Source organism: Hyperolius riggenbachi, chromosome 2 (assembly GCF_040937935.1).
Source record: "Hyperolius riggenbachi isolate aHypRig1 chromosome 2, aHypRig1.pri, whole genome shotgun sequence".
Classification (NCBI taxonomy): Eukaryota; Metazoa; Chordata; class Amphibia; order Anura; family Hyperoliidae; genus Hyperolius; species Hyperolius riggenbachi.
The window spans coordinates 226,620,542-226,646,209 of NC_090647.1; the positions used below are offsets into that span (position 1 = coordinate 226,620,542).

At 47.6% G+C, this 25,668-nt stretch overlaps 1 protein-coding gene and 1 long non-coding RNA gene across 2 annotated transcripts in view; one reads left to right on the forward strand and one right to left on the reverse strand.

Annotated features, from left to right (window-relative positions):
- The window catches only part of LOC137544238 (uncharacterized), a 78,089-nt gene that overhangs the window by 15,820 nt on the left and 36,601 nt on the right, over window positions 1-25,668 (forward strand). The window lies entirely within an intron of this gene.
- SLC9A4 (solute carrier family 9 member A4) overlaps window positions 23,204-25,668 on the reverse strand; it is a 75,931-nt gene continuing 73,466 nt past the window's right edge. Inside the window, exon 12 of the mRNA XM_068265287.1 lies at window positions 23,204-23,915. Within this exon, the coding sequence (XP_068121388.1) occupies window positions 23,671-23,915 (245 nt within the window). The 3' untranslated portion in view covers window positions 23,204-23,670. The remainder of the gene's footprint in view (window positions 23,916-25,668) is intronic.

Below are 25,668 nucleotides of genomic sequence, written 5' to 3' on the forward strand. Positions count from 1 at the left end.
AGCATGGTGGCATAGTGGATGGCACTCTTACAGCATGGTGGCATAGTGGATGGCAATCTTACAGCATGGTGGCATAGTGGATAGCACTCTTACAGCACAGTGGCATAGTGGATGACACTCTTAAATCATGGTGGCATAGTGGATAGCACTCTTACAGCATGGTGGCCTAGTGGATAGGACTCTTACAGCATGGTGGCCTAGTGGACAGCACTCTTACAGCATGGTGGCCTAGTGGATAGCACTCTTACAGCATAGTGGCATAGTGGACAGCACTCTTACAGCATGGTGGCATAGTGGATGGCACTCTTACAGCATGGTGGCATAGTGGGTGGCACTCTTACAGAACAGTGGCATAGTGGATGACACGCTTACAGCACAGTGGCATAGTGGATGACACTCTTACATCATACTTTGCACAGTGGGAGATATGGCAGCGCTTTCAAACAGACCTCATACCTGAATGGTTTAACTGCAATGGTGAGCAGAGCTCCAGAAACTGGACTATATTACACACCCAGCATACACTGCAGGCAAAGAGAGGGAGGGGGAATTAGTGATTAACCACTTCCCGACCGCCGTATTGACAATTGGCGGCCGGGAAGTACACCCCGCAAGGACCGCCGTATTGACAATTGGCGGCGGTCCTTGTAGGGGCATGGGCGGAGCGATCGCGTCATCCGTGACGCGATCCTCCGCCTCCGCCTGGCGCCGCTCACCCGCCGCAACATCCCGCCGGCCATACGGAAGCGCCGGCGGGATGTTAACCCGACGATCGCCGCATACAAAGTGTATAATACACTTTGTAATGTTTACAAAGTGTATTATACAGGCTGCCTCCTGCCCTGGTGGTCCCAGTGTCCGAGGGACCACCAGGGCAGGCTGCAGCCACCCTAGTCTGCACCAAGCACACTGATTTTTTACCCCCCCTGCCCCAGATCGCCCACAGCACCCATCAGACCCCCCCCTGCCCACCCCCCAGACCCCTGTTTGCACCCAATCACCCCCCTAATCACCCATCAATCACTCCCTGTCACTATCTGTCAACGCTATTTTTTTTTTATCCCCCCTCCTGCCCACTGCTCCCTCCTGATCACCCCCCCACCCCTCAGATTCTCCCCAGACCCCCCCCCCCAGACCCCCCCCCCATGTACTGTATGCATCTATCCCCCCTGATCACCTGTCAATCACCTGTCAATCACCTGTCAATCACCTGTCAATCGCCTGTCAATCACCCATCAATCACCCCCTGTCACTGCCACCCATCAATCAGCCCCTAACCTGCCCCTTGCGGGCAATCTGATCACCCCCCCACACCAATAGATCGCCCGCAGATCCGACATCAGATCACCTCCCAAATCCATTGTTTACATCTATTCTCTCCTCTAAACACCCACTAATTACCCATCAATCACCCATCAATAACCCCCTATCACCACCTGTCACTTTTACCTATCAGATCAGACCCTAATCTGCCCCTTGCGGGCACCCAATCACCTGCCCACACGCTCAGATTGCCCTCTGACCCCCCCTTATCAATTCACCAGTGCATTAATTACATCTGTTCTTCCCTGTAATAACCCACTGATCACCTGTCAATCACCTGCCAATCACCTATCACCCATCAATCACCCCCTGTCACCCCCTGTCACTGCCACCCATCAATCAGCCCCTAACCTGCCCCTTGCGGGCAATCTGATCACCCACCCACACCATTAGATCGCCCGCAAACCCGCCGTCAGATTACCTCCCAAATGTATCGTTTACATCTGTTATCTTCTCTAAACACCCACTAATTACCCATCAATCACCCATCAATCACCCCCTATCACCACCTGTCACTGTTACCTATCAGATCAGACCCTAATCTGCCCCTTGCGGGCACCCAATCACCCGCCCACACGCTCAGATTGCCCTCAGACCCCCCCCCTTATCAATTCGCCAGTGCATTAATTACATCTGTCCTTCCCTGTAATAACCCACTGATCACCTGTCAATCACCTGCCAATCACCTATCACCCATCAATCACCCCCTGTCACTGCCACCCAACAATCAGCCCCTAACCTGCCCCTTGCGGGCAATCTGATCACCCACCCACACAAATAGATCGCCCGCAGATCCGACATCAGATCACCACCCAAGCGCAGCGTTTACATCTATTCTCTCCTCTAAACACCCACTAATTACCCATCAATCACCCCCTATCACCACCTGTCACTGTTACCCATCAGATCAGACCCTAATCTGCCCCTTGCGGGCACCCAATCACCCGCCTACACGCTCAGATTGCCCTCAGACCCCCCCTTATCAATTCGCCAGTGCAATATTTACATCTGTCCTTCCCTGTAATAACCCACTGATCACCTGTCAATCACCTGCCAATCACCTATCACCCATCAATCACCCCCTGTCACTGCTGATGTCGGATCTGTGGGCGATCTATTGGTGTGGGTGGGTGATCAGTTTGCCCGCAAGGGGCAGGTTAGGGGCTGATTGATGGGTGGCAGTGACAGCGGGTGATTGATGGGTGGCAGTGACAGGGGGTGATTGATGGGTGGCAGATCACCACCCAAGCGCAGTGTTTCCATCTATTCTCTACCCTAAACACCCACTAATTACCCATCAATCACCCCCTGTCAATGCTACCTATCAGATTAGACCCCTATCTGCCCCTAGGGCACTCAATCACCCGCCCACACCCTCAGAATGCCCTCAGACCCCAGCCCTGATCACCTCGCCAGTGCATTGCTTGCATCTATTCCCCCCTCTAATCACACCTTGAGACACCCATCAATCACCTCCTGTCACCCCCTAGCACACCTACCCATCAGATCAGGCCCCAATTTGCCCCGTGTGGGCTCCTGATCACTCGGCCAAACCCTCAGATCCCCCTCAGACCCCCTTCCGATCACCTCCCCAGTGCATTGATTGCATCTATTTTCCCCTCTAACCACCCCCTGAGACACCCATCAATCACCTCCTGTCACCCCCCCTAGCACTCCTATCCATCAGATCAGGCCCAATACAACCTGTCATCTAAAAGGCCACCCTGCTTATGACCGGTTCCACAAAATTCGCCCCCTCATAGACCACCTGTCATCAAAATTTGCAGATGCTTATACCCCTGAACAGTCATTTTGAGACATTTGGTTTCCAGACTACTCACGGTTTTGGGCCTGTAAAATGCCAGGGCGGTATAGGAACCCCACAAGTGACCCCATTTTAGAAAAAAAGACACCCCAAGGTATTTTGTTAGGTGTATGACGAGTTCATAGAAAATTTTATTTTTTGTCAAAAGTTAGCGGAAATTAATTTTTATTGGTTTTTTTTCCCAAAGTGTCATTTTTCACTAACTTGTGACAAAAAATAAAATCTTCTATGAACTCGCCATACACCTAACAGAATACCTTGGGGTGTCTTCTTTCTAAAATGGGGTCACTTGTGGGGTTCCTATACTGCCCTGGCATTTTAGGGCCCCTAAACAGCGAGGAGTAGTCTAGAAAACAAATGCTTCAAAATGATCTGTGAATAGGACGTTGGGCCCCTTAGCGCACCTAGGCTGCAAAAAAGTGTCACACATGTGGTACCGCCGTACTCAGGAAAAGTAGTATAATGTGTTTTGGGGTGTATTTTTACACATACCCATGCTGGGTGGGAGAAATTTCTATGTAAATGGACAATTGTGTGTAAAAAAATCAAACAATTGTCATTTACAGAGATATTTCTCCCACTTAGCATGGGTATGTGTAAAAATACACCCCAAAACGCATTATACTACTTCTCCTGAGTACGGCGGTACCACATGTGTGGCACTTTTTTACACCCTAAGTACGCTAAGGGGCCCAAAGTCCAATGAGTACCTTTAGGATTTCACAGGTCATTTTGCGACATTTGGTTTCAAGACTACTCCTCACGGTTTAGGGCCCCTAAAATGCCAGGGCAGTATAGGAACCCCACAAATGACCCCATTCTAGAAAGAAGACACCCAAAGGTATTCCGTACGGAGTATGGTGAGTTCATAGAAGATTTTATTTTTTGTCACAAGTTAGCGGAAAATGACACTTTGTGAAAAAAAACTATTAAAATCAATGTCCGCTAACTTGTGACAAAAAAATAAAAACTTCTATGAACTCACCATACTCCTAACGGAATACCTTGGGGTGTCTTCTTTCTAAAATGGGGTCATTAGTGGGGTTCCTATACTGCCCTGGCATTTTAGGGGCCCTAAACCGCGAGGAGTAGTCTTGAAACAAAAATGACCTGTGAAATCCTAAAGTTACTCATTGGACTTTGGGCCCCTTAGTGCAGTTAGGCTGCAAAAAAGTGCCACACATGTGGTATCGCCGTACTCGGGAGAAGTAGTATAATGTGTTTTGGGGTGTATTTTTACACATACCCATGCTGGGTGGGAGAAATACCTCTGTAAATGACAATCTTTTGATTTTTTTACACACAATTGTCTATTTACAGAGGTATTTCTCCCACCCAGCATGGGTATGTGTAAAAATACACCCCAAAACACATTGTACTACTTCTCCCGAGTATGGCGATACCACATGTGTGGCACTTTTTTGCACCCTAACTGCGCTAAAGGGCCCAAAGTCCAATGAGTACCTTTAGGATTTCACAGGTCATTTTGAGAAATTTCGTTTCAAGACTACTCCTCACGGTTTAGGGCCCCTAAAATGCCAGGGCAGTATAGGAACCCAACAAATGACCCCATTTTAGAAAGAAGACACCCCAAGGTATTCCGTTAGTAGTATGGCGAGTTCATAGAAGATTTTATTTTTTGTCACAAGTTAGCGGAAATTGATTTTAATTGTGTTTTTTCACAAAGTGTCATTTTCCGCTAACTTTTGACAAAAAATAAAATCTTCTATGAACTCTCCATACTCCTAACGGAATACCTTGGGGTGTCTTCTTTCTAAAATGGGGTCATTTGTGGGGTTCCTATACTGCCCTGGCATTTTAGGGGCCCTAAACCGTGAGGAGTAGTCTTGAAACGAAATTTCTCAAAATGACCTGTGAAATCCTAAAGGTACTCATTGGACTTTGGGCCCTTTAGCGCAGTTAGGGTGCAAAAAAGTGCCACACATGTGGTATCACCGTACTCAGGAGAAGTAGTATAATGTGTTTTGTGGTGTATTTTTACACATACCCATGCTGAGTGGGAGAAAGATCTCTGTAAATGGACAATTGTGTGTTATAAAAATTAACAAATTGTCATTTACAGAGATATTTCTCCCACCCAGCATGGGTATGTGTAAAAATACACCCCAAAACACATTATACTACTTCTCCTGAGTATGGCAATACCACATGTGTGGCACTTTTTTGCAGCCTAACTGCGCTAAGGGGTCCAAAGTCCAATGAGCACCTTTAGGCTTTACAGAGGTGCTTACAATTTAGCACCCACCAAAATGTCAGGACAGTAAACACACCCCACAAATGACCCCATTTTGGAAAGTAGACCCTTCAAGGTATTCAGAGAGGGGCATGGTGAGTCCGTGGCAGATTTCATTTTTTTTTTTGTCGCAAGTTAGAAGAAATGGAAACTTTTTTTTTTTTTTTTTTTCTCACAAAGTGTCATTTTCCGCTTACTTGTGACAAAAAATAATATATTCTATGAACTCACTATGCCTCTCAGTGAATACTTTGGGATGTCTTCTTTCCAAAATGGGGTCATTTGGGGTATTTATACTATCCTGGAATTCTAGCCCCTCATGAAACATGACAGGGGGTCAGAAAAGTCAGAGATGCTTGAAAATGGGAAAATTCACTTTTTGCACCATAGTTTGTAAACGCTATAACTTTTACCCAAACCAATAAATATACACTGAAGGGGTTTTTTTTTATCAAAAACATGTTTGTCCACATTTTTCGCGCTGCATGTATACAGAAATTTTACTTTATTTGAAAAATGTCAGCACAGAAAGTTAAAAAAACATTTTTTTGCCAAAATTCATGTCTTTTTTGATGAATATAATAACAAGTAAAAATCGCAGGAGCAATCAAATAGCACCAAAAGAAAGCTTTATTAGTGACAAGAAAAGGAGCCAAAATTCATTTAGGTGGTAGGTTGTATGAGCGAGCAATAAACCGTGAAAGCTGCAGTGGTCTGAATGGAAAAAAAGTGGCCGGTCCTTAAGGGGTAGAAAGCCCTAGGTCCTCAAGTGGTTAATAAAAAAAAGAAGATCCACAGAGTTCCACACTACTCACAGGCCTGCCAGTGCTTCTGTCACTTCAGATGAGCAGAACTGCTTATCTGAGGTGAAGTAGTAACAGTAAAGTAACTCTGTTACTTTATTTACAAATATTCTATGAATGACTATTGCCATTGGCCTATAGCAATAGTCATTCAGGCAATCAGGCTCTGTGATTGGTTGAAGGAACACCAGTTCCTTCTCATCAATCACTGGGCAGTCAGGGGGGCATTGTGCACGTGGGGGGGAGTGTTGTGCACGTGGGGGGGAGGACTTTATTTACTTTATTTACTTTTTTATGATTGCTGAATGACTGAATGACAGTCATTCAAGCAATCTGAACACTCTGATTGGGGTCTAGGAACGTAAGTTCCCAGTCCCCAATCACCGGACAGACAGCGGCAGACGGCGGGCAGCGTGCACGCGACCGTGCACGCGCACGATCGCTCGCGGCGGCGCGATTCCTTCTCAGCACATGGAGGACGCGGCCGGATATCCGGGTTATAGCCATTCATTCATTTAAATGAATGACTATAAGCAATCGGGCAATGTAATTAGGATTGGGAACGTGAGTTCCCATTACCTAATTACCGGGTGAACTGGCAGTGCGGGTGGCGCGCGCGGACGCGCGCACGAGTACGCGCAGCAGCAGGGGAAAGACAGATACGTATATCTCCGCCCCTGAGGCTTAGATGAAGTATTTCAGGGGAGTAGATATACTGTATCAAAACCAATAAATGGTTAAGCTGCATCAGTGGGCAGAGCTCCAGAACCTGGACTATATTACACACCCTGCATCACTATAGACCAAGGGGGGGTGTTAGCTTCAGTGATAATTAGTGCACAAATTATGACCTAATAGACTTCCCCACGGCGGTGACGTACCCCCTTGGGGAAGACCTACCTCTAACCTAGCGATAAAAACATAATTCCTCGTGCTGCTATTCATAAATGGTATACACATTTCATAAGACAAGCAAAACAGACAAATGATAAGCGCTCAAGGATGCACCTGAATTGTAAGCCATCAGCGGCAATGCAGAGCCCCCTAGGGCTGAATACATGCCTCTAATGCAAAACAGATGCAAAATTATGTGCTAAACTCTCATCTAAAAATTTGAGAGTGAATTTAAAACAGTGAAGGCAGCTAGCCACTAGTATACTTACATTTAATTTTGCACAGTGGGAGATATGGCAGCGCTTTCAAACAGACCTCATACCTGAATGGTTTAACTGCAATGGTGAGCAGAGCTCCAGTCTATTAGGTCATAATTTGTGCACTAATTATCACTGAAGCTAACACCCCCCTTGGTCTATAGTGATGCAGGGTGTGTAATATAGTCCAGGTTCTGGAGCTCTGCCCACTGATGCAGCTTAATTACTAATTCCCCCTCCCTCTCTTTGCCTGCAGTGTATGCTGGGTGTGTAATATAGTCCAGTTTCTGGAGCTCTGCTCACCATTGCAGTTAAACCATTCAGGTATGAGGTCTGTTTGAAAGCGCTGCCATATCTCCCACTGTGCAAAATTAAATGTAAGTATACTAGTGGCTAGCTGCCTTCACTGTTTTAAATTCACTCTCAAATTTTTAGATTAGAGTTTAGCACATAATTTTGCATCTGTTTTGCATTAGAGGCATGTATTCAGCCCTAGGGGGCTCTGCATTGCCGCTGATGGCTTACAATTCAGGTGCATCCTTGAGCGCTTATCATTTGTCTGTTTTGCTTGTCTTATGAAATGTGTATACCATTTATGAATAGCAGCATGAGGAATTATGTTTTTATCGCTAGGTTAGAGGTAGGTCTTCCCCAAGGGGGTACGTCACCGCCGTGGGGAAGTCTATTAGGTCATAATTTGTGCACTAATTATCACTGAAGCTAACACCCCCCCTTGGTCTATAGTGATGCAGGGTGTGTAATATAGTCCAGTTTCTGGAGCTCTGCTCACCATTGCAGTTAAACCATTCAGGTATGAGGTCTGTTTGAAAGCGCTGCCAGAACTCTTACATCATAGTGGCATAGTGGATGGCACTCTTACAGCATGGTGGCCTAGTGGATAGCACTCTTACAGCATAGTGGCATAGTGGACAGCACTCTTCCAGCATGGTGGCATAGTGGATAGCACTCTTACAGCATGGTGGCCTAGTGGATGGCACTCTTACAGCATAGTGGAATAGTGGATGGCACTCTTACAGCATGGTGGCATAGTGGATAGCACTCTTACAGCATGGTGGCATAGTGGATGGCACTCTTACAGCATGGTGGCATAGTGGATAGCACTCTTACAGCACAGTGGCATAGTGGATGACACTCTTAAATCATGGTGGCATAGTGGATAGCACTCTTACAGCATGGTGGCCTAGTGGATAGGACTCTTACAGCATGGTGGCCTAGTGGACAGCACTCTTAAAGCATGGTGGCGTAGTGGATAGCACTCTTACAGCATGGTGGCCTAGTGGATGGCACTCTTACAGCATGGTGGCGTAGTGGATAGCACTCTTACAGCATGGTGGTGTAGTGGATAGCACGCAACACAAGGCAGGCAGCCAACACCAGAACACCGACGGGCTATCCCGTTGCAATGGGGAACTAGACCAGATATCGCAGGTTAGCGGCAACGCAACATCTTGTGGATGCATGTCTATATGCCTTCACCCCTGGGGGAGCTGTCACTGAAGAGCTGTGAGAGACGCAGACGAATCGGGAGAATTCGCGCAGTCAATTTTCTGATCGCTTCCTGGTTAGATATGCGCAGTCATTGCAGTGAACAGAATGACATTCCTTCTTTTAAAAGACAGTTTTTTTTCCTTTTACCAAATGGCAGGAAGCTTTCAGCAGAGTGTCCCAGGCACCCAGCAGATGAAGTCAGATAAGTAGCCTGACAGAACCAATTTAATGGAGAGAGAGTGAGATTCCTCGGCCCCAATCTCAGCAGGGAAGCCTGCTGTCCGAGCTTCAAAGCCTGCTGTCCGAGCTTCAAAGAGCCCTTCACCTAGAGCTGACCTGATGTAACTCCTAGATGTATATAATAATCTATAAACTGCTATATTTGTCATATTTCCTGTGTTACAAGGCTGGCAGGCCCTCCAAACTCACAGCACGTGCTGGGCTTTGCCTGACGCTGGTATTGAGAAAGTTTCAGAACATTCTGAAGTAAGGGCTGTCAGTTAGGCAGTTCGAAAGTGACCTGGTGATACCACAGAGGTCCTACCCAGCACCCTGATACCATGTTTGGTATCAGGGTGCTGGGTAAATTGAGACAGATCTGAAAATGTTAGTAAATCTGCCCTGACCTGTACGGTTCTGTGAGATAGAGCCCACATATGGCTAGATATGATTTTTAGTCCCCAGCAGAAGGGGAGGACTCATCTCATGTTCTAAGGGGGTGTGTGGTTCCCGCCCTCACTCCCTCCTACTGGATTCCCAGAAAGGACACATTTCCACGAACTTTAAATATTCGTTTTTCTTCCCTTTTATTTTTTATACTGTGCTATTTGTCTCTATAATTGTTGATTTTAATTATTTTCTGTGTATATTAATTATTTATGTTGCATTTGTAATAAACAACGCTACCATCATTTATTCGTTCAGCTACCCTATTATTCAGCCGCACAAACTGAACCCTGGTCTCTGAAGAGTCGCTACTATTGATGCTAGCTAGACAGAATAGAGTGTGTTTAACCGTTTTATTTGCAGGTCTAGAATCAGCCAGTCAGTGGGCTCCTCTGTCCCATGGTAACAGAGGTGGTGGCAGTTATACCCTGAAATAGTGTGTAAATTGTATTACAGTAACTCACAGGCTCCCTTTTAGTCGGTCTGCTGCCAAAATTCCAGTGGTTTGCGCGCACCGATTGTGACCACAGATTGCATGGTCTTTGTGCTGAAACCGATTGGAAGGCATTGTGCGGTCCGGCCACTAGGGGCCCTGTGACAGATACCACTCTTGCCTTGCAGCACTGGGTCCCTGATTCGAATTCCAATCAGAGCACTATCTGCGTGGAGTATGTGTGTTCTGGCGGTGACTATGTGGGTTTCACCCAGGCACTCAAGTATCCTCCCACATCCCCAAAAATACATTGATAAGTTAATTGGATTTTCCCTAATTTGGCCTTAGACTATTTTGGACATATATTTATAGTAAGGATTAGATTGTGAGCACCCCGAGGGACAGTTGGTGACATGACTATATACTCTGCAAAGCCCTAGGAAAGATGTCAGTGCTATATAAATAATAATAATAATAATACATATTTTTACTAATTGACTGTGGCAGGGCCAAATTTACCATAAGGCACTGTAGACACATTCCTACAGGAACCTGATGATAGGAAGGCGGCTCACACTGCTCCTCAAGTGCCTTCCTCCCTCCTTCCCTATGCAACTTAATACTGAGGGTACCTCTGGCTACGTAATACTAAGGAGCTGCTGTAGCTACCTATGATGGGCAAGGGAAGTAAGGGAGGAGTGACAACTGAACCATCCAGCACACTTGCAGTGTGGTTCGGCGGGGGTTTGTAGGCTCATGGAGGGCAAAGACTAGGGTGCAAGGATATCTGTGCCTATAGGCTCCTGTGACGTAAATCCGGGCTTGGACTGTGGTATGCATTGTATTAAATGTGCATTAAATACAGGCTTGCTTTATGTAGCTGCTGTCATTCTGCATCACTTCCATAAGTGGATGTAAGTTTGGAAGTTATGCAAAACCAATGCTGCCCTCCTATTTTTTTTTCATGCTAGAAAAACTGCTGCTTTTGACAATAACTAGGCATAAACAGATTTGTATATCGAAACTGAAGTTTGCATTGTATCAAGCAAAGGTCTCCGATTCGGGTATTAAGTTGTTGACAGTAGTGGTGCTCAAATACCCCTTTTTAAAATTCGAGTTTGGTCGAATTCGAATAGTAAATTATTCGAGGTCAGTCGAATATTCGAGTCGAATAATTTTTACTATTCGATTCGACCTCGGACTTCGAGCTCACTATTCGAGTCGGTATTCGAGCTCACTATTCGAGCTGACTATTCGAATTGGCCTTAAATAGCTTCCAACACTTGTTTTGAGGGTGAATGATGCAAGAAACATCTTTTTTTCCAAGTAACAACAGCAAGTGATTATGTGGGGATGTTCCTTTAAAAAAAAATGTGGAAAGAGAAGTTGTGTCCTTAATTTTGTTCAGTAGTGTTACTGTATATACTTGTTCTTCTTCTTCTTTATCTTTCTTCTTCTTCTTCTAGATCTTCTTCTTCTATATCTTCTTCTTCTTCTTCTATATTGTCTTCTTCTTCTTCTTCTTCTTCTTGATCATCATCTTCTTCTTCTTCATCATCTTCTTCTTCTTCTTCATCATCTTCTTCTTCTTCTTCTTCTTCTTCTTCTTCTTCATCATCTTCTTCTTCTTCATCATCTTCTTCTTCATCTTCTTCTTCATCTTCTTCTTCTTCTTCTTCTTCTTCTTCTTCTTCTTCTTCATCTTCTTCTTCATCATCTTCCTCTTCTTCTTCTTCATCATCTTCTTCTTCTTCTTCTTCTTCTTCATCATCTTCTTCTTCTTCTTCTTCTTCTTCTTCATCTTCTTCTTCTTCTTCTTCTTCTTCTTCTTCTTCTTCTTCATCTTCATCTTCATCTTCATCTTCATCTTCATCTTCATCTTCATCTTCATCTTCATCTTCATCTTCATCTTCATCTTCATCTTCATCTTCATCTTCATCTTCATCTTCATCTTCATCTTCATCTTCATCTTCATCTTCATCTTCATCTTCATCTTCATCTTCATCTTCATCTTCATCTTCTCCTTCTCCTTCTTTTTCAATATCGTCTTCTTCTTCTTCACGTATTTCTCTTTTCAATTTTTTTTTTAAAGAAATGCAGCTATTTTTGAGCGTAACAAATAGCTGGTGGGCGCACGCATGTTGGAAGCGCCATTGTATGTGCTCCCTGGCAGTGGAAACACAAAGACAGCAGGAGGTAAATTCAGCAGCAGGAGGAGGAGGATGAGTGTGTGGCAGCAGGCAGTCAATGAGGCAGGCAGCTCGCCGTGACATAATAGCCCTGGTACCTAGCGGTGATACCAGGGCTGTAAATAAACACAACAGGAGGTCCCAGACAGCGGTCGTGCAGCCCACATTGTGTCCAATACACAACTGGGACAACACAGTTTTCAACCCGGGCACCTCAGAAAAATTAAACCTTTTTTTTTTTTTAATGGTTTGTTTGGTTTTGGTTTTGCAACCAATATAGCTATTGTTTGACGTAATAGCTGGTGGCAGAGTGGCAGCAGAAGGTAATTCTGTGTACCCTGGCAGTGGGAAACACAGACAGACAGCAGCAGCAGCAGCAGCAGGAGGAGGTATGGAGGAGTAGTGTGAGTGTGGCAGCAGGTAGGCAGCGTGACATAATAGCCCTGGTACCTAGCGGTGATACCAGGGCTGTAAATAAACACAACAGGAGGTCCCAGACAGCGGTCGTGCAGCCCACATTGTGTCCAATACACAACTGGGACAACACAGTTTTCAACCCGGGCACCTCAGAAAAATTAAACCTTTTTTTTTTTTAATGGTTTGTTTGGTTTTGGTTTTGCAACCAATATAGCTATTGTTTGACGTAATAGCTGGTGGCAGAGTGGCAGCAGAAGAAGGTAATTCTGTGTACCCTGGCAGTGGGAAACACAGACAGACAGCAGCAGCAGGAGGAGGAATGGAGGAGTAGGCGAGCAGCTATTGTTTGACGTAATAGCTGGTGGCAGAGTGGCAGCAGAAGGTAAATCATCTGTGTACCCTGGCAGTGGGAAACACAGACAGACAGCAGCAGCAGCAGCAGGAGGAGGTATGGAGGAGCAGTGTGAGTGTGGCAGCAGGTAGGCAGCGTGACATAATAGCCCTGGTACCTAGCGGTGATACCAGGGCTGTAAATAAACACAACAGGAGGTCCCAGACAGCGGTCGTGCAGCCCACATTGTGTCCAATACACAACTGGGACAACACAGTTTTCAACCCGGGCACCTCAGAAAAATTAAACCTTTTTTTTTTTTTATGGTTTTTTGGATTTTGGTTTTACAACCAATATAGCTATTGTTTGACGTAATAGCTGGTGGCAGAGTGGCAGCAGAAGAAGGTAATTCTGTGTACCCTGGCAGTGGGAAACACAGACAGACAGCAGCAGCAGGAGGAGGAATGGAGGAGTAGGCGAGCAGCTATTGTTTGACGTAATAGCTGGTGGCAGAGTGGCAGCAGAAGGTAAATCATCTGTGTACCCTGGCAGTGGGAAACACAGACAGACAGCAGCAGCAGCAGCAGGAGGAGGTATGGAGGAGCAGTGTGAGTGTGGCAGCAGGTAGGCAGCGTGACATAATAGCCCTGGTACCTAGCGGTGATACCAGGGCTGTAAATAAACACAACAGGAGGTCCCAGACAGCGGTCGTGCAGCCCACATTGTGTCCAATACACAACTGGGACAACACAGTTTTCAACCCGGGCACCTCAGAAAAATTAAACCTTTTTTTTTTTTATGGTTTTTTGGTTTTTGGTTTTACAACCAATATAGCTATTGTTTGACGTAATAGCTGGTGGCAGAGTGGCAGCAGAAGAAGGTAATTCTGTGTACCCTGGCAGTGGGAAACACAGACAGACAGCAGCAGCAGGAGGAGGAATGGAGGAGTAGGCAAGCAGCTATTGTTTGACGTAATAGCTGGTGGCAGAGTGGCAGCAGAAGGTAAATCATCTGTGTACCCTGGCAGTGGGAAACACAGACAGACAGCAGCAGCAGCAGAAGGAGGAGGTATGGAGGAGCAGTGTGAGTGTGGCAGCAGGTAGGCAGCGTGACATAATAGCCCTGGTACCTAGCGGTGATACCAGGGCTGTAAATAAACACAACAGGAGGTCCCAGACAGCGGTCGTGCAGCCCACATTGTGTCCAATACACAACTGGGACAACACAGTTTTCAACCCGGGCACCTCAGAAAAATTAAACCTTTTTTTTTTTTTATGGTTTTTTGGTTTTTGGTTTTACAACCAATATAGCTATTGTTTGACGTAATAGCTGGTGGCAGAGTGGCAGCAGAAGAAGGTAATTCTGTGTACCCTGGCAGTGGGAAACACAGACAGACAGCAGCAGCAGGAGGAGGAATGGAGGAGTAGGCGAGCAGCTATTGTTTGACGTAATAGCTGGTGGCAGAGTGGCAGCAGAAGGTAAATCATCTGTGTACCCTGGCAGTGGGAAACACAGACAGACAGCAGCAGCAGCAGCAGGAGGAGGTATGGAGGAGCAGTGTGAGTGTGGCAGCAGGTAGGCAGCGTGACATAATAGCCCTGGTACCTAGCGGTGATACCAGGGCTGTAAATAAACACAACAGGAGGTCCCAGACAGCGGTCGTGCAGCCCACATTGTGTCCAATACACAACTGGGACAACACAGTTTTCAACCCGGGCACCTCAGAAAAATTAAACCTTTTTTTTTTTTAATGGTTTGTTTGGTTTTGGTTTTGCAACCCATATAGCTATTGTTTGACGTAATAGCTGGTGGCAGAGTGGCAGCAGAAGAAGGTAATTCTGTGTACCCTGGCAGTGGGAAACACAGACAGACAGCAGAAGGGCAGTACACAGCAGCCCACTGTAGGTGTAAAATGTGTGGCTGCAGGCGACGTAATAGTCAAAGTGAACCAGGCTGGCTTAGTGAGCAGGAGCCAGGAGGTGGTAAAGGGTGGTAAGGCACATTAACGATGGTTCCGGCAGCCAGTTCATGTCCCCCTCTCGCCGACAACAGGGGCCAGGAACTCGCCTTCCACCCACGCCTGGTTCATCTTGAGAAACGTCAGTCTGTCCACAGACTTGTGAGACAGACGTGAGCGTTTCTCGGTGACCACGCCACCAGCTGCACTGAAGCAGCGCTCGGACAGCACGCTGGAAGGGGGGCAGGACAGCACTTCCAGGGCGTACTGCGCCAGCTCGCTCCAGATCTCCATGCGCTTGACCCAATACTCCATGGGATCAACAGGGGCATCGCTGTCAAGCCCGCTGTACGACCCCATGTAGTCAGCCACCATGCGGGTCAGGCGCTGGCTGTGACCGGAGGAGGATGCTGCTGCATGCATCTCCTCTCTAGTCACTGCTGCCGGAGCCTCTACAGTCCTGTAGAGCTCGTGGCTGAGAGACAGCAGGTCTGTGGGGCGCTTGCTGCTGCTGGATGCAGGCACCTGCTGCTGCCTCTGTGCTGGCTGCTGGACAGTGGGGGTGGAAGGCTGGGGGAAGGCTTCCTCCAAGCGCTCAACAAGGGCCTGCTGCAAGCTCCTTATTTGTTGCGCTGGGTCTCCTCCTGCAGGCGGCAGGAACTGGCTCAACTTCCCCTTGAGGCGTGGGTCCAACATCATGCTGATCCAGATGTCCTCCCTCTGCTTCATCTGGATCACCCTGGGGTCCCTGCGCAGGCACGTCAGCATGTGCGCTGCCATTGGGAAGAGGCGGGCCACGTCTGCTGGCACATCGACGTCAGTGCTGTCCTCATCCTCCTCCTCTGCCGCCTCATCCTCTCTCCACCCCCGCACCAACTCAGCTGCGCTGTGCTGATCCCCCTCATCAGCAGCCAGGTCAGGGACCTCCACCAAGTCCTCCTCCTCCTCCCCCTCAGAGGTGGACTGCGCAGCTGGTTGCCGCTCCTGCTGGTCCAAGGCTGCCGCTCCCTGTTCCAGCAAAGCATCGAGGGCCCTGTTCAGCAGAGAAACCAGGGGCACCCACTCGCAGACCATAGCATGGTCCCTGCTCACCATGTTTGTGGCCTGCAGGAAGGGAGCCAGCACAAAGCACACCTGCTGCATGTGCCTCCAGTCATCATCGGGGACGATGGACGGGATGTTGCTGGTCTTGTCCCTTCTCTGAGCTGCGGAAACAGTGGCCAGGGCAAGGTACTGGTTGACAGCGTGCCTCTGTTCAACCAGACGCTCCAACATCGCCAGGGTGGAGTTCCAGCGAGTCGGAACGTCAAGGATCAGCCGATGGCGTGGCAGATCCAGCTCCTTTTGCACGTCTTCCAGGCTTGCACAGGCTGCAGCCGAGCGCCGGAAGTGACGCACAACATTCCTTGCCGTTTCCAGCAGTTCGCCCATCCCCTGGTAGGTGCGCAGGAACTTCTGCACCACCAGGTTCAGCACGTGGGCAAGACAGGGGATGTGGGTCAGGTTTCCCCTGTCTATTGCGGCAACCAGATTGGCCCCATTGTCGGCCACCACCTCTCCGACTCTGAGGCCTCTGGGGGTCAGCCAAATCCTCTCCTGCTCCTGGAGTTTGGCCAACACATGGATTGCCGTCAGCTTGGTCTTCCCAAGGCTGACCAAGTGCAGCAGCGCTTGGCAGTGGCGGGCCTTCACGCTGCTGCTGAGGCGGGGGGTTTGGCCAGGTGTGCCGGAGGATGGCAGAGGATCGGAGGAACCTGCTGCAGTTCCCCTGACCCTGCGGGGTGGCACCACCCACTGTGTTGCTGCTGCTGCTGTGCCCGCTGCTGCTCTCCCATCCTCACCCCATTCCACCAAGCTGACCCAGTGGACAGTGAAGGACAGGTAGCGGCCTGTCCCGAAGCGGCTGCTCCAGGAGTCCATGGTGACGTGGACCCTTTCACCAACCGCGTGCTCCAGCCCTCGCTCCACATTGGCCATCACAAAGCGGTGCAGTGCAGGAATGGCCTTGCGGGCAAAGAAGTGTCTGCTGGGGAGCTGCCAGTCTGGGGCTGCGAAAGCAAGCAGCGCACGAATGTCGCTCCCCTCCTGCACGAGCGTGTACGGCAGGAGTTGGGAGCACATGGCCCGTGCCAGCAAGCCGTTCAGCTGCCGCACGCGACGGCTGCTGGGAGGCAGAGCCCTAACCACCCCCTGGAAGGACTCGCTCAAAAGGCTCTGGCGTGGCCTTTTGCTGACACGGGAATCAGCAGACACAGCAGAGGAGGCCACTGAGGACTGGCTGCCAGAACAGGCCTCAGTGTCGGCGGCAGGAGTTGCAGAGGGGGGAGGAGCAGTGCGTTTCCGCACTCCTGCTGGTGCTGCTGGAGGAGCAGGAGGGCGGGTGGCTGCTGTTGCTGCTGCTGCTGCTGAAGGCTGTGCAGTGATGGGTGTGGTGCCACTGCCAGCACCAGATGCCTTCAGCCTCTGGAACTCCTCATGCTGGTGGAAATGTTTAGCCACAAGGTGGTTGATGAGCGAGCTGGTGCTGAACTTTAAGGGGTCTGCACCTCTGCTCAACTTCCGCTGACAGTGGTTGCAAGTGGCGTACTTGCTGTACACAGTGGGCATGGTGAAAAACCGCCAGATTGGTGACAGAAACATCCCCCTACGGCATGGAAGCGCTGCTGCCTGTCTCCCTGTGGTGGTTGGGGGGGGGGGGGCTTGGGTGCGGCTGGTGGTGGTACTGGCAGATGCTGCTGCTGCTGCTGCTGAGCCTGAGACACCAGCAGGCTGTGGGACGCTGCCAATGCTTGCAATGATGCGCCTCCTTGCAAGGCCCACAAGCGCATCCTCCTCCTCCTCCTCAGAGCTGCTGAGGACGACATCCCCTGGAGGTGGTGGCACCCAGTCTCTGTCTGTCACCGGGTCATCATCATCATGCCCCTCCTGAAACATGTCCTGCTGGGATGATGACCCCCCAAACTCCTCTCCTGATGCATGGATGGGACGCTTGACTGTCGCCACAGTCTTGCTGTCCAATCCCTCCTCCCCCAAAGTGCCCATCAGCATCTCCTCCTCAAAATCGCCAACAACAGCAGACAATACCCTGATGGTGCCTGGGGTAAAAAGACTGCTAAATGACAGGTCGGCGACTGATGGTGAACTGGCCTCCTCCCCAGGCCCTGCTGGGCGGCTGCTGCAAACAGGGGTGGTGGTGGTGGTGAGGGTGGAGGCCTCGGATGCAGAGCTGATGGCGGGCTGCTCATCCTCCGTCATGAGTTGCACCACAGTGTCTGCATCCTTTTCCTCAATGGGACGTTTCCGACCCGGCTGGAGGAAAATGGGAGCAGGTGCTACACGCTGCTGCTGCTGTGTCTCTGCAGCGTGAGTTGCAGATGCTCCTGCTGGGCGGCGCCCAAGGCGTCCACGGCCAGTGGCTATGGGAGGAATGTTAGCCACTGACGCTGCTGCTGCTGCTGCGGAACTGTGCATGGTGGCGCGCCCGCGGCCGCGGCTTGCCACAATGCTGCTCCCTCTCCTCCTGATTCCCTTGCTGCCCTTCCCCTTGCCCAAACCGCGCTGGCTGCCACTTCCAGACATCTTCAATGTTTTGGGCGTATAGACAAAAGTTTTTTAAAAGGGCGGGTGAAAAGTGGGGTACTTTAATGGAGTGGGTTGGTTGGTGAGGTGACTGAGTGAGTGTCCCCTAGTACAGTAAGTAAGTAGTAACAGTCAGGAAGTACAACTAGCAGTTACAATAATCAGTAGTAATCACAAGTAAATTTAGTGTGTGTACACTCAGACAGTGAGTGCACGCACGCAGGAGCTAGTAGCCTATGAACACAGTGACTGAGTGTCCTAGACTCCTAGTACAGTAAGAGTAAGTAGTAACAGTAAGTAGAACTAACTAATTACAATAATCAATCAGCGATCAGAAGGAAATGGAGTGTGGGTGTGTGTACACTCAGACAGTGAGTGCACGCACGCAGGAGCTAGTAGCCTATGAACACAGTGACTGAGTGTCCTAGACTCCTAGTACAGTAAGAGTAAGTAGTAACAGTAAGTAGAACTAACTAATTACAATAATCAATCAGCGATCAGAAGGAAATAGAGTGTGGGTGGTGTGTGTACACTCAGACAGTGAGTGCACGCACGCAGGAGCTAGTAGCCTATGGACAGTGACTGAGTGTCCTAGACTCCTAGTACAGTAAGAGTAAGTAGTAACAGTAAGTACAACTAACTAATTACGATAATCAATCAGCGATCAGAAGGAAATAGAGTGTGTGTTGTGTGTGTACACTCAGACAGTGAGTGCACGCACGCAGGAGCTAGTAGCCTATGAACACAGTGACTGAGTGTCCTAGACTCCTAGTACAGTAAGAGTAAGTAGTAACAGTAAGTAGAACTAACTAATTACAATAATCAATCAGCGATCAGAAGGAAATAGAGTGTGGGTGGTGTGTGTACACTCAGACAGTGAGTGCACGCACGCAGGAGCTAGTAGCCTATGGACAGTGACTGAGTGTCCTAGACTCCTAGTACAGTAAGAGTAAGTAGTAACAGTAAGTACAACTAACTAATTACGATAATCAATCAGCGATCAGAAGGAAATGGAGTGTGTGTTGTGTGTGTACACTCAGACAGTGAGTGCACGCACGCAGGAGCTAGTAGCCTATGAACACAGTGACTGAGTGTCCTAGACTCCTAGTACAGTAAGAGTAAGTAGTAACAGTAAGTAGAACTAACTAATTACAATAATCAATCAGCGATCAGAAGGAAATAGAGTGTGGGTGGTGTGTGTACACTCAGACAGTGAGTGCACGCACGCAGGAGCTAGTAGCCTATGGACAGTGACTGAGTGTCCTAGACTCCTAGTACAGTAAGAGTAAGTAGTAACAGTAAGTACAACTAACTAATTACGATAATCAATCAGCGATCAGAAGGAAATGGAGTGTGGGTGTGTGTACACTCAGACAGTGAGTGCACGCACGCAGGAGCTAGTAGCCTATGGACAGTGACTGAGTGTCCTAGACTCCTAGTACAGTAAGAGTAAGTAGTAACAGTAAGTACAACTAACTAATTACGATAATCAATCAGCGATCAGAAGGAAATAGAGTGTGTGTTGTGTGTGTACACTCAGACAGTGAGTGCAGTGCGCACACGCAGGAGCTAGTAGCCTATATGAACAGTGACAGTGAGTGTCCCTACGGGTACAGTAAGAGTAAGTAGTAAGTAAGTACAACTAACTAACAACAATCTATCAGTAATCAGAAGGAAATAGAGTGTGTGTACACACAGACAGTGAGTGAGTGCACACACGCAGGAGCTAGCTAGTAGCCTATAAACAGTGACAGTCAGTGAGTGTCCTACTCCTAGTACAGTATAACTACAATACTATTAGTAAAGGACAGCAGAAATACTGGTATAGATGAGAGAAATAAACAGAGGACAGCTGCCCACAGAGGCAAGGCCCCCCTGAGGCCTAAACCTGTAAGCTTGCAGCAGCTGCCTGTCTCTAATGTAACACACAAGCTACTAACTAAAATACAATGTCTAAATAACTAACAACAATATAGGTGTGTATAGGAGGTGTATGTGAGCAAAAACGCTAGGTAAATGACCACAATAGAGCTCTTGCTAAGCCAAAGCACAAAGGAGCAACTCTCTCTCTGTACAAGTCTCAGGCAAGCACGGAGAAACGGAACATGGCGGCCGCTATTTATAGGGTAGGGGCTGGCCAGGGTCCCCCTCTGTGATTGGCTGCCGTCAGAGGGCCTGGGAGCCCTCTGATTGGCTCTAAGGACATCAATCTGGGCTATGACGCTATTCGAGCTCGGTACCGAGCTCGAATAGCGCCGGGTTGCTCGAATAGCTCGAATAGTGAATGGGCTATTCGAGTGTACTCGGATAGCCCATTCGAATAGCTCCAGCTATTCGGAGCTCGAATACCGAGCTCGAATAGCTGAAAAAGAGCTCGAATATTCGAGCTACTCGAATATTCGAGCTCTGCTGAGCACCACTGGTTGACAGTTCTTTAACTACTTAAAGACCGCCCCACGTCAACGGGCATGGTCGCAGCGGCAGCCCCAGGACTGCCTAACGTCAATTGGCGTCAAGTCCTGGGGCTGCATTTTGCATGATTTTGCGTGGTCGCCGTCTATTTACATGTACAGCGCTGCGATCGGCAGCAGCGTTGTACTGCGGACAGCAGTGTGACACGGCTTTCCCCCTGGGGGACAAGAGAGCGATCGGCCCTCATAGGGTGAAGCCTATGAGAGCTGATCGCTATGATTGGCTGGCAGGGGGGAGGGAGGGTTTTAAATAAATAAATATATAAAAAAAATCGTAAAAAATAATAAAAAAAACACACAAATATTTATAAAAAAAAATAAACACTCGGGGGGGCGATCAGACCCCACCAACAGAGAGCTCTGTTGGTGGGGAGAAAAGGGGGGGGGGGGGGAATCACTCATGTGCTGTGTTGTGCGGTCCTGCAGCTTGGCCTAAAAGCTGCAGTAGCCAATTATGCAAAACACAGCCTGGTTTTTAGGGAGGTTTACCACAGTGGTCCTCAAGTGGTTAAACAGATCACAGAAATGTGGGCACCTAATTACGGGAACCATAGGTGCCCATTAAAATATTGGCATTAAGAGGAAATTTTGGTGCCCATGCAGCCTAAAAACACTGTTTCTTTTTGAGTTTTACAATTTTGCAGCAAATTGGCCGTTGGGGATGGTGTTAAGGTTAGCCCCGGGGAGTGGAAGTAACTCAGAACTTCCTCTGTGCACTAAAGAATAAGCAACATTATAATAATATGGACCCCTTTTACACTTGCCTTGCAAACCTGTGTTGTGTTTTACTGCAGGGTAACGCAGCGGCAATGTGGCCTAGCACACTTACGTTGTCACACCGGAAGTGCCCGATAGGCCACACATCAAGTTTGTCTCCTATACATAAGGGCTGACTAACTTTTTGATCTTTTGATTTGAGAAGTTTTCAATTTATAGCCATACTTCTGAAACAAGCATGTAGCCAAAATCAGAACATCTGCCTTCGAGAAAAAAATGTAATATACAGAAAATGCACTGGTGCTAGTATTCCTGCCTGATTACCCATCTTGACATCAGCCTGAATGACCTTGTCCTGCCTATTGTGTTTGTTGCTGACCCTGCCTGGATATTGACTTTTACATTCTCACCACCTGCACTGACTTATGCCTGGATACAGACTTTGCTTGACTGCTGCATGTCTTGACATTTGGCATGTTTACTAACCCTGTTCAGTCTGCCAAAATGTCTCAATTCTCTTCTTGTACTACTAGTTCTTCTCCAATGCAGAGTCACCCGTTCTCTCGGTTACTGAAAAGACAATACCAGGGGGGTGGAACCTGGTGGCTTTTTGCAGCAAAACAGTCCATTGCCTAGAAGGAATGGCAGCCTAGTGACCCTTTCAGGACGATTAGCCAATTAGATTCTGTGACATGGGAGAACTCACACCTACCTTGACATAGGAAGCATTGGTTTAACCACTTCCACACCATGAAATTTTGTGCTGATCTGTGCTGCGTGGGCTCTCCAGCCCACAGCACAGATCAGCTAGCAGCCAGGGCGATCAGACTTCCCCCCTTTTTTCCCCACTGGGGGGATGTCCTGCTGGGGGGGTCTGATCGCCGCCGGCTGCTTGCGCTTGCGGGGGGGGGCTCTTCAAAGCCCCCCTCCGCAGCGCTTCCTGGCCTCCTTCCCCTTCCCTCCCTCTCCCTCCCCCTGTGAGCGGCGCAGGACGGATTTCTGTCCTGCGCCTGATGGGATAGGCTTTAGCCTATCAGATGCCGGTGATCCCCGGCCAATCAGAGGCCGGGGATCGCCGATCTCCTCTACGGCGCTGCTGCGCAGCAGCGCCGTATACATGTAAACACCGGAGAAGATCATCCCCGTGTGTTTACATTTACCCTGCGAGCCGCCGATCGGCTCGCAGGGTGTTCACGGAGACACCCTCCGTGAACTGACATGGAACGGTATACACTTCAGGATTCAGGGTCGTGTATATACGCTCCGAGAATCCGGAAGTGGTTAAATATGTATTTATTCTTTATGTATTGATTTGACCAATCTGATCAACCTCATCATATTTTGATTCTTGGGGCTGCTGGTGTTGGTTCTTGCATGCTCCTATATTATCTTCATGTGTGACCATGTAAACATGCATATACAACTTTCTGGGATCCTAAAGTTACCCAGTGTATGACCTCACTCTACTTTAACTATACTTCTCACTTACAATACTGTCCACAAATATTCTTTATTATTTGTAGTCAAACAACTAACTAATAAATACAATATGTACATACACAAACACTTAAGGTTCAGACGACGTGGCAAAAAAAATAAAAGCTGCTTTAGGTGACCCATGTATAAAAGTGAATTGTTACTTATCTGACACACTGATTGACTTTACCAGTTATTTTACTTAGTGACCCAAAATAACTTCAAGTTCGTCTGTCTGACTTCACTGACTGAACTCTTGTTGTGATTTACTGACAAACCAACTGGTATAACCACAAGATGATCTTGATCAAAAAGAAATTAGCAACTGATAAAATCATCAGGACGATGCCAACATTTCCTGGCAAGCTCAGTTTAAGTTATTGCCATGCTTGCTATGCAGCACAGTCACCGTAATTTCATCTACACCCGTTGCAGAGAAACATTTGTTAGCATTTCCTGCTGGTGTTTCAAGCAAAACATGTAGTCTCTGACATTTCAGAAATGGGAAAGAAGTTGATTTCTTATCGCATTCGCCAAGCATCAGTCCATTTTTTCACCTGGAACCAGTTCTACACAATGTCCTCATCACTGTCCAACTCATGTTCTTCTTCTTCCTCAAGCACTATGTCAAAAGAAGGATTGTTTTTAGCTGGCTGGTATAGTGATCTTGCTCTCAAGTGTTTTTGGGGCTTATTCTTGGCTGACCAATTTCCTGATCCAATTGTAGTCCTTGTGTTCTTCATACCTTTATTTCTTTGAAGGTAATGGGATGCAGTATTTGTTGATTCAAAAGCAGCTCTGGGTGATATCCCTCCTGTCTCAGTGAAAACAGAGTCATTGTCATCATCTGAAAGACCTAAGAATGCGCACAAGTACACTGTTAGAATAAAACACCATTATAGTGTAACTGTCAGGCATGAAATCAAAAATCAATTCTTTCTTTCTTTCTGGTAAACAAGTAATAAGGATGCTAACAAGGAAATCCAAAAGTTAAAAATCACTCTTACTTTTCTTGTCCATAAAAGATCATTCCCCAGCAGTGGTGCTCAGCAGAGCTCGAATATTCGAGCTCTTTTCCAGCTATTCGAGCTCGGTATTCGAGCTCCGAATAGCTGTAGCTATTCGAATGGGCTATTCGAGTACACTCGAATAGCCCATTCACTATTCGAGCTATTCGAGCAAAACGGCGCTATTCGAGCTCGGTACCGAGCTCGAATAGCGTCATAGCCCAGATTGATGTCCTTAGAGCCAATCAGAGGGCTCCCAGGCCCTCTGACGGCAGCCAATCACAGAGGGGGACCCTGGCCAGCCCCTACCCTATAAATAGCGGCCGCCATGTTAGGTTTCTCCGTGCTTGCCTGAGACTTGTACAGAGAGAGAGTTGCTCCTTTGTGCTTTGGCTTAGCAAGAGCTCTATTGTGGTCATTTACCTAGCGTTTTTGCTCACATACACCTCCTATACACACCTATATTGTTGTTAGTTAGTTAGACATTGTATTTTAGTTAGTAGCTTTTGTGTTACATAGAGACAGGCCAGCTGCTGCAGGCTTACAGCTTTAGGCCTCAGGGCCTTGCCTGTGTGGGCAGCTGTCCTTCTGTCCTCTGTTTATTTCTCTCTATTCTATACCAGTATTTCTGCTGTCCTTTACTACTGATTGTATTAGTATTGTAGTTATATACTGTAACTGTACTAGGACACTCACTGTCACTGTTCATAGGCTACTAGCTGCTCCTGCGTGTGTGCACTCACTTTCTGTGTACACACTACACACACTCTATTTCCTTCTGATAACTGATTGATTATTGTAATTGATTATTGTAATTAGTTAGTTGTACTTACTGTTACTACTTACTGTACTAGGAGTCTAGGACACTCAGTCACTGTTCATAGGCTACTAGCTCCTGCGTGTGTGCACTCACTGTCTGTGTACACACACTACACACACTCTATTTCCTTCTGATAACTGATTGATTATTGTAATTAGTTAGTTGTTTGTACTTACTGTTACTACTTACTCTTACTGTACTAGGAGTCTAGGACACTCAGTCACTGTTCATAGGCTACTAGCTCCTGCGTGTGTGCACTCACTGTCTGTGTACACACACTACACACACTCTATTTCCTTCTGATAACTGATTGCTTATTGTAATTAGTTAGTTGTACTTACTGTTACTACTTACTCTTACTGTACTAGGAGTCTAGGACACTCAGTCACTGTTCATAGGCTACTAGCTCCTGCGTGTGTGCACTCACTGTCTGTGTACACACACTACACACACTCTATTTCCTTCTGATAACTGATTGCTTATTGTAATTAGTTAGTTGTACTTACTGTTACTACTTACTCTTACTGTACTAGGAGTCTAGGACACTCAGTCACTGTTCATAGGCTACTAGCTCCTGCGTGTGTGCACTCACTGTCTGTGTACACACACTACACACACTCTATTTCCTTCTGATAACTGATTGCTTATTGTAATTAGTTAGTTGTACTTACTGTTACTACTTACTCTTACTGTACTAGGAGTCTAGGACACTCAGTCACTGTTCATAGGCTACTAGCTCC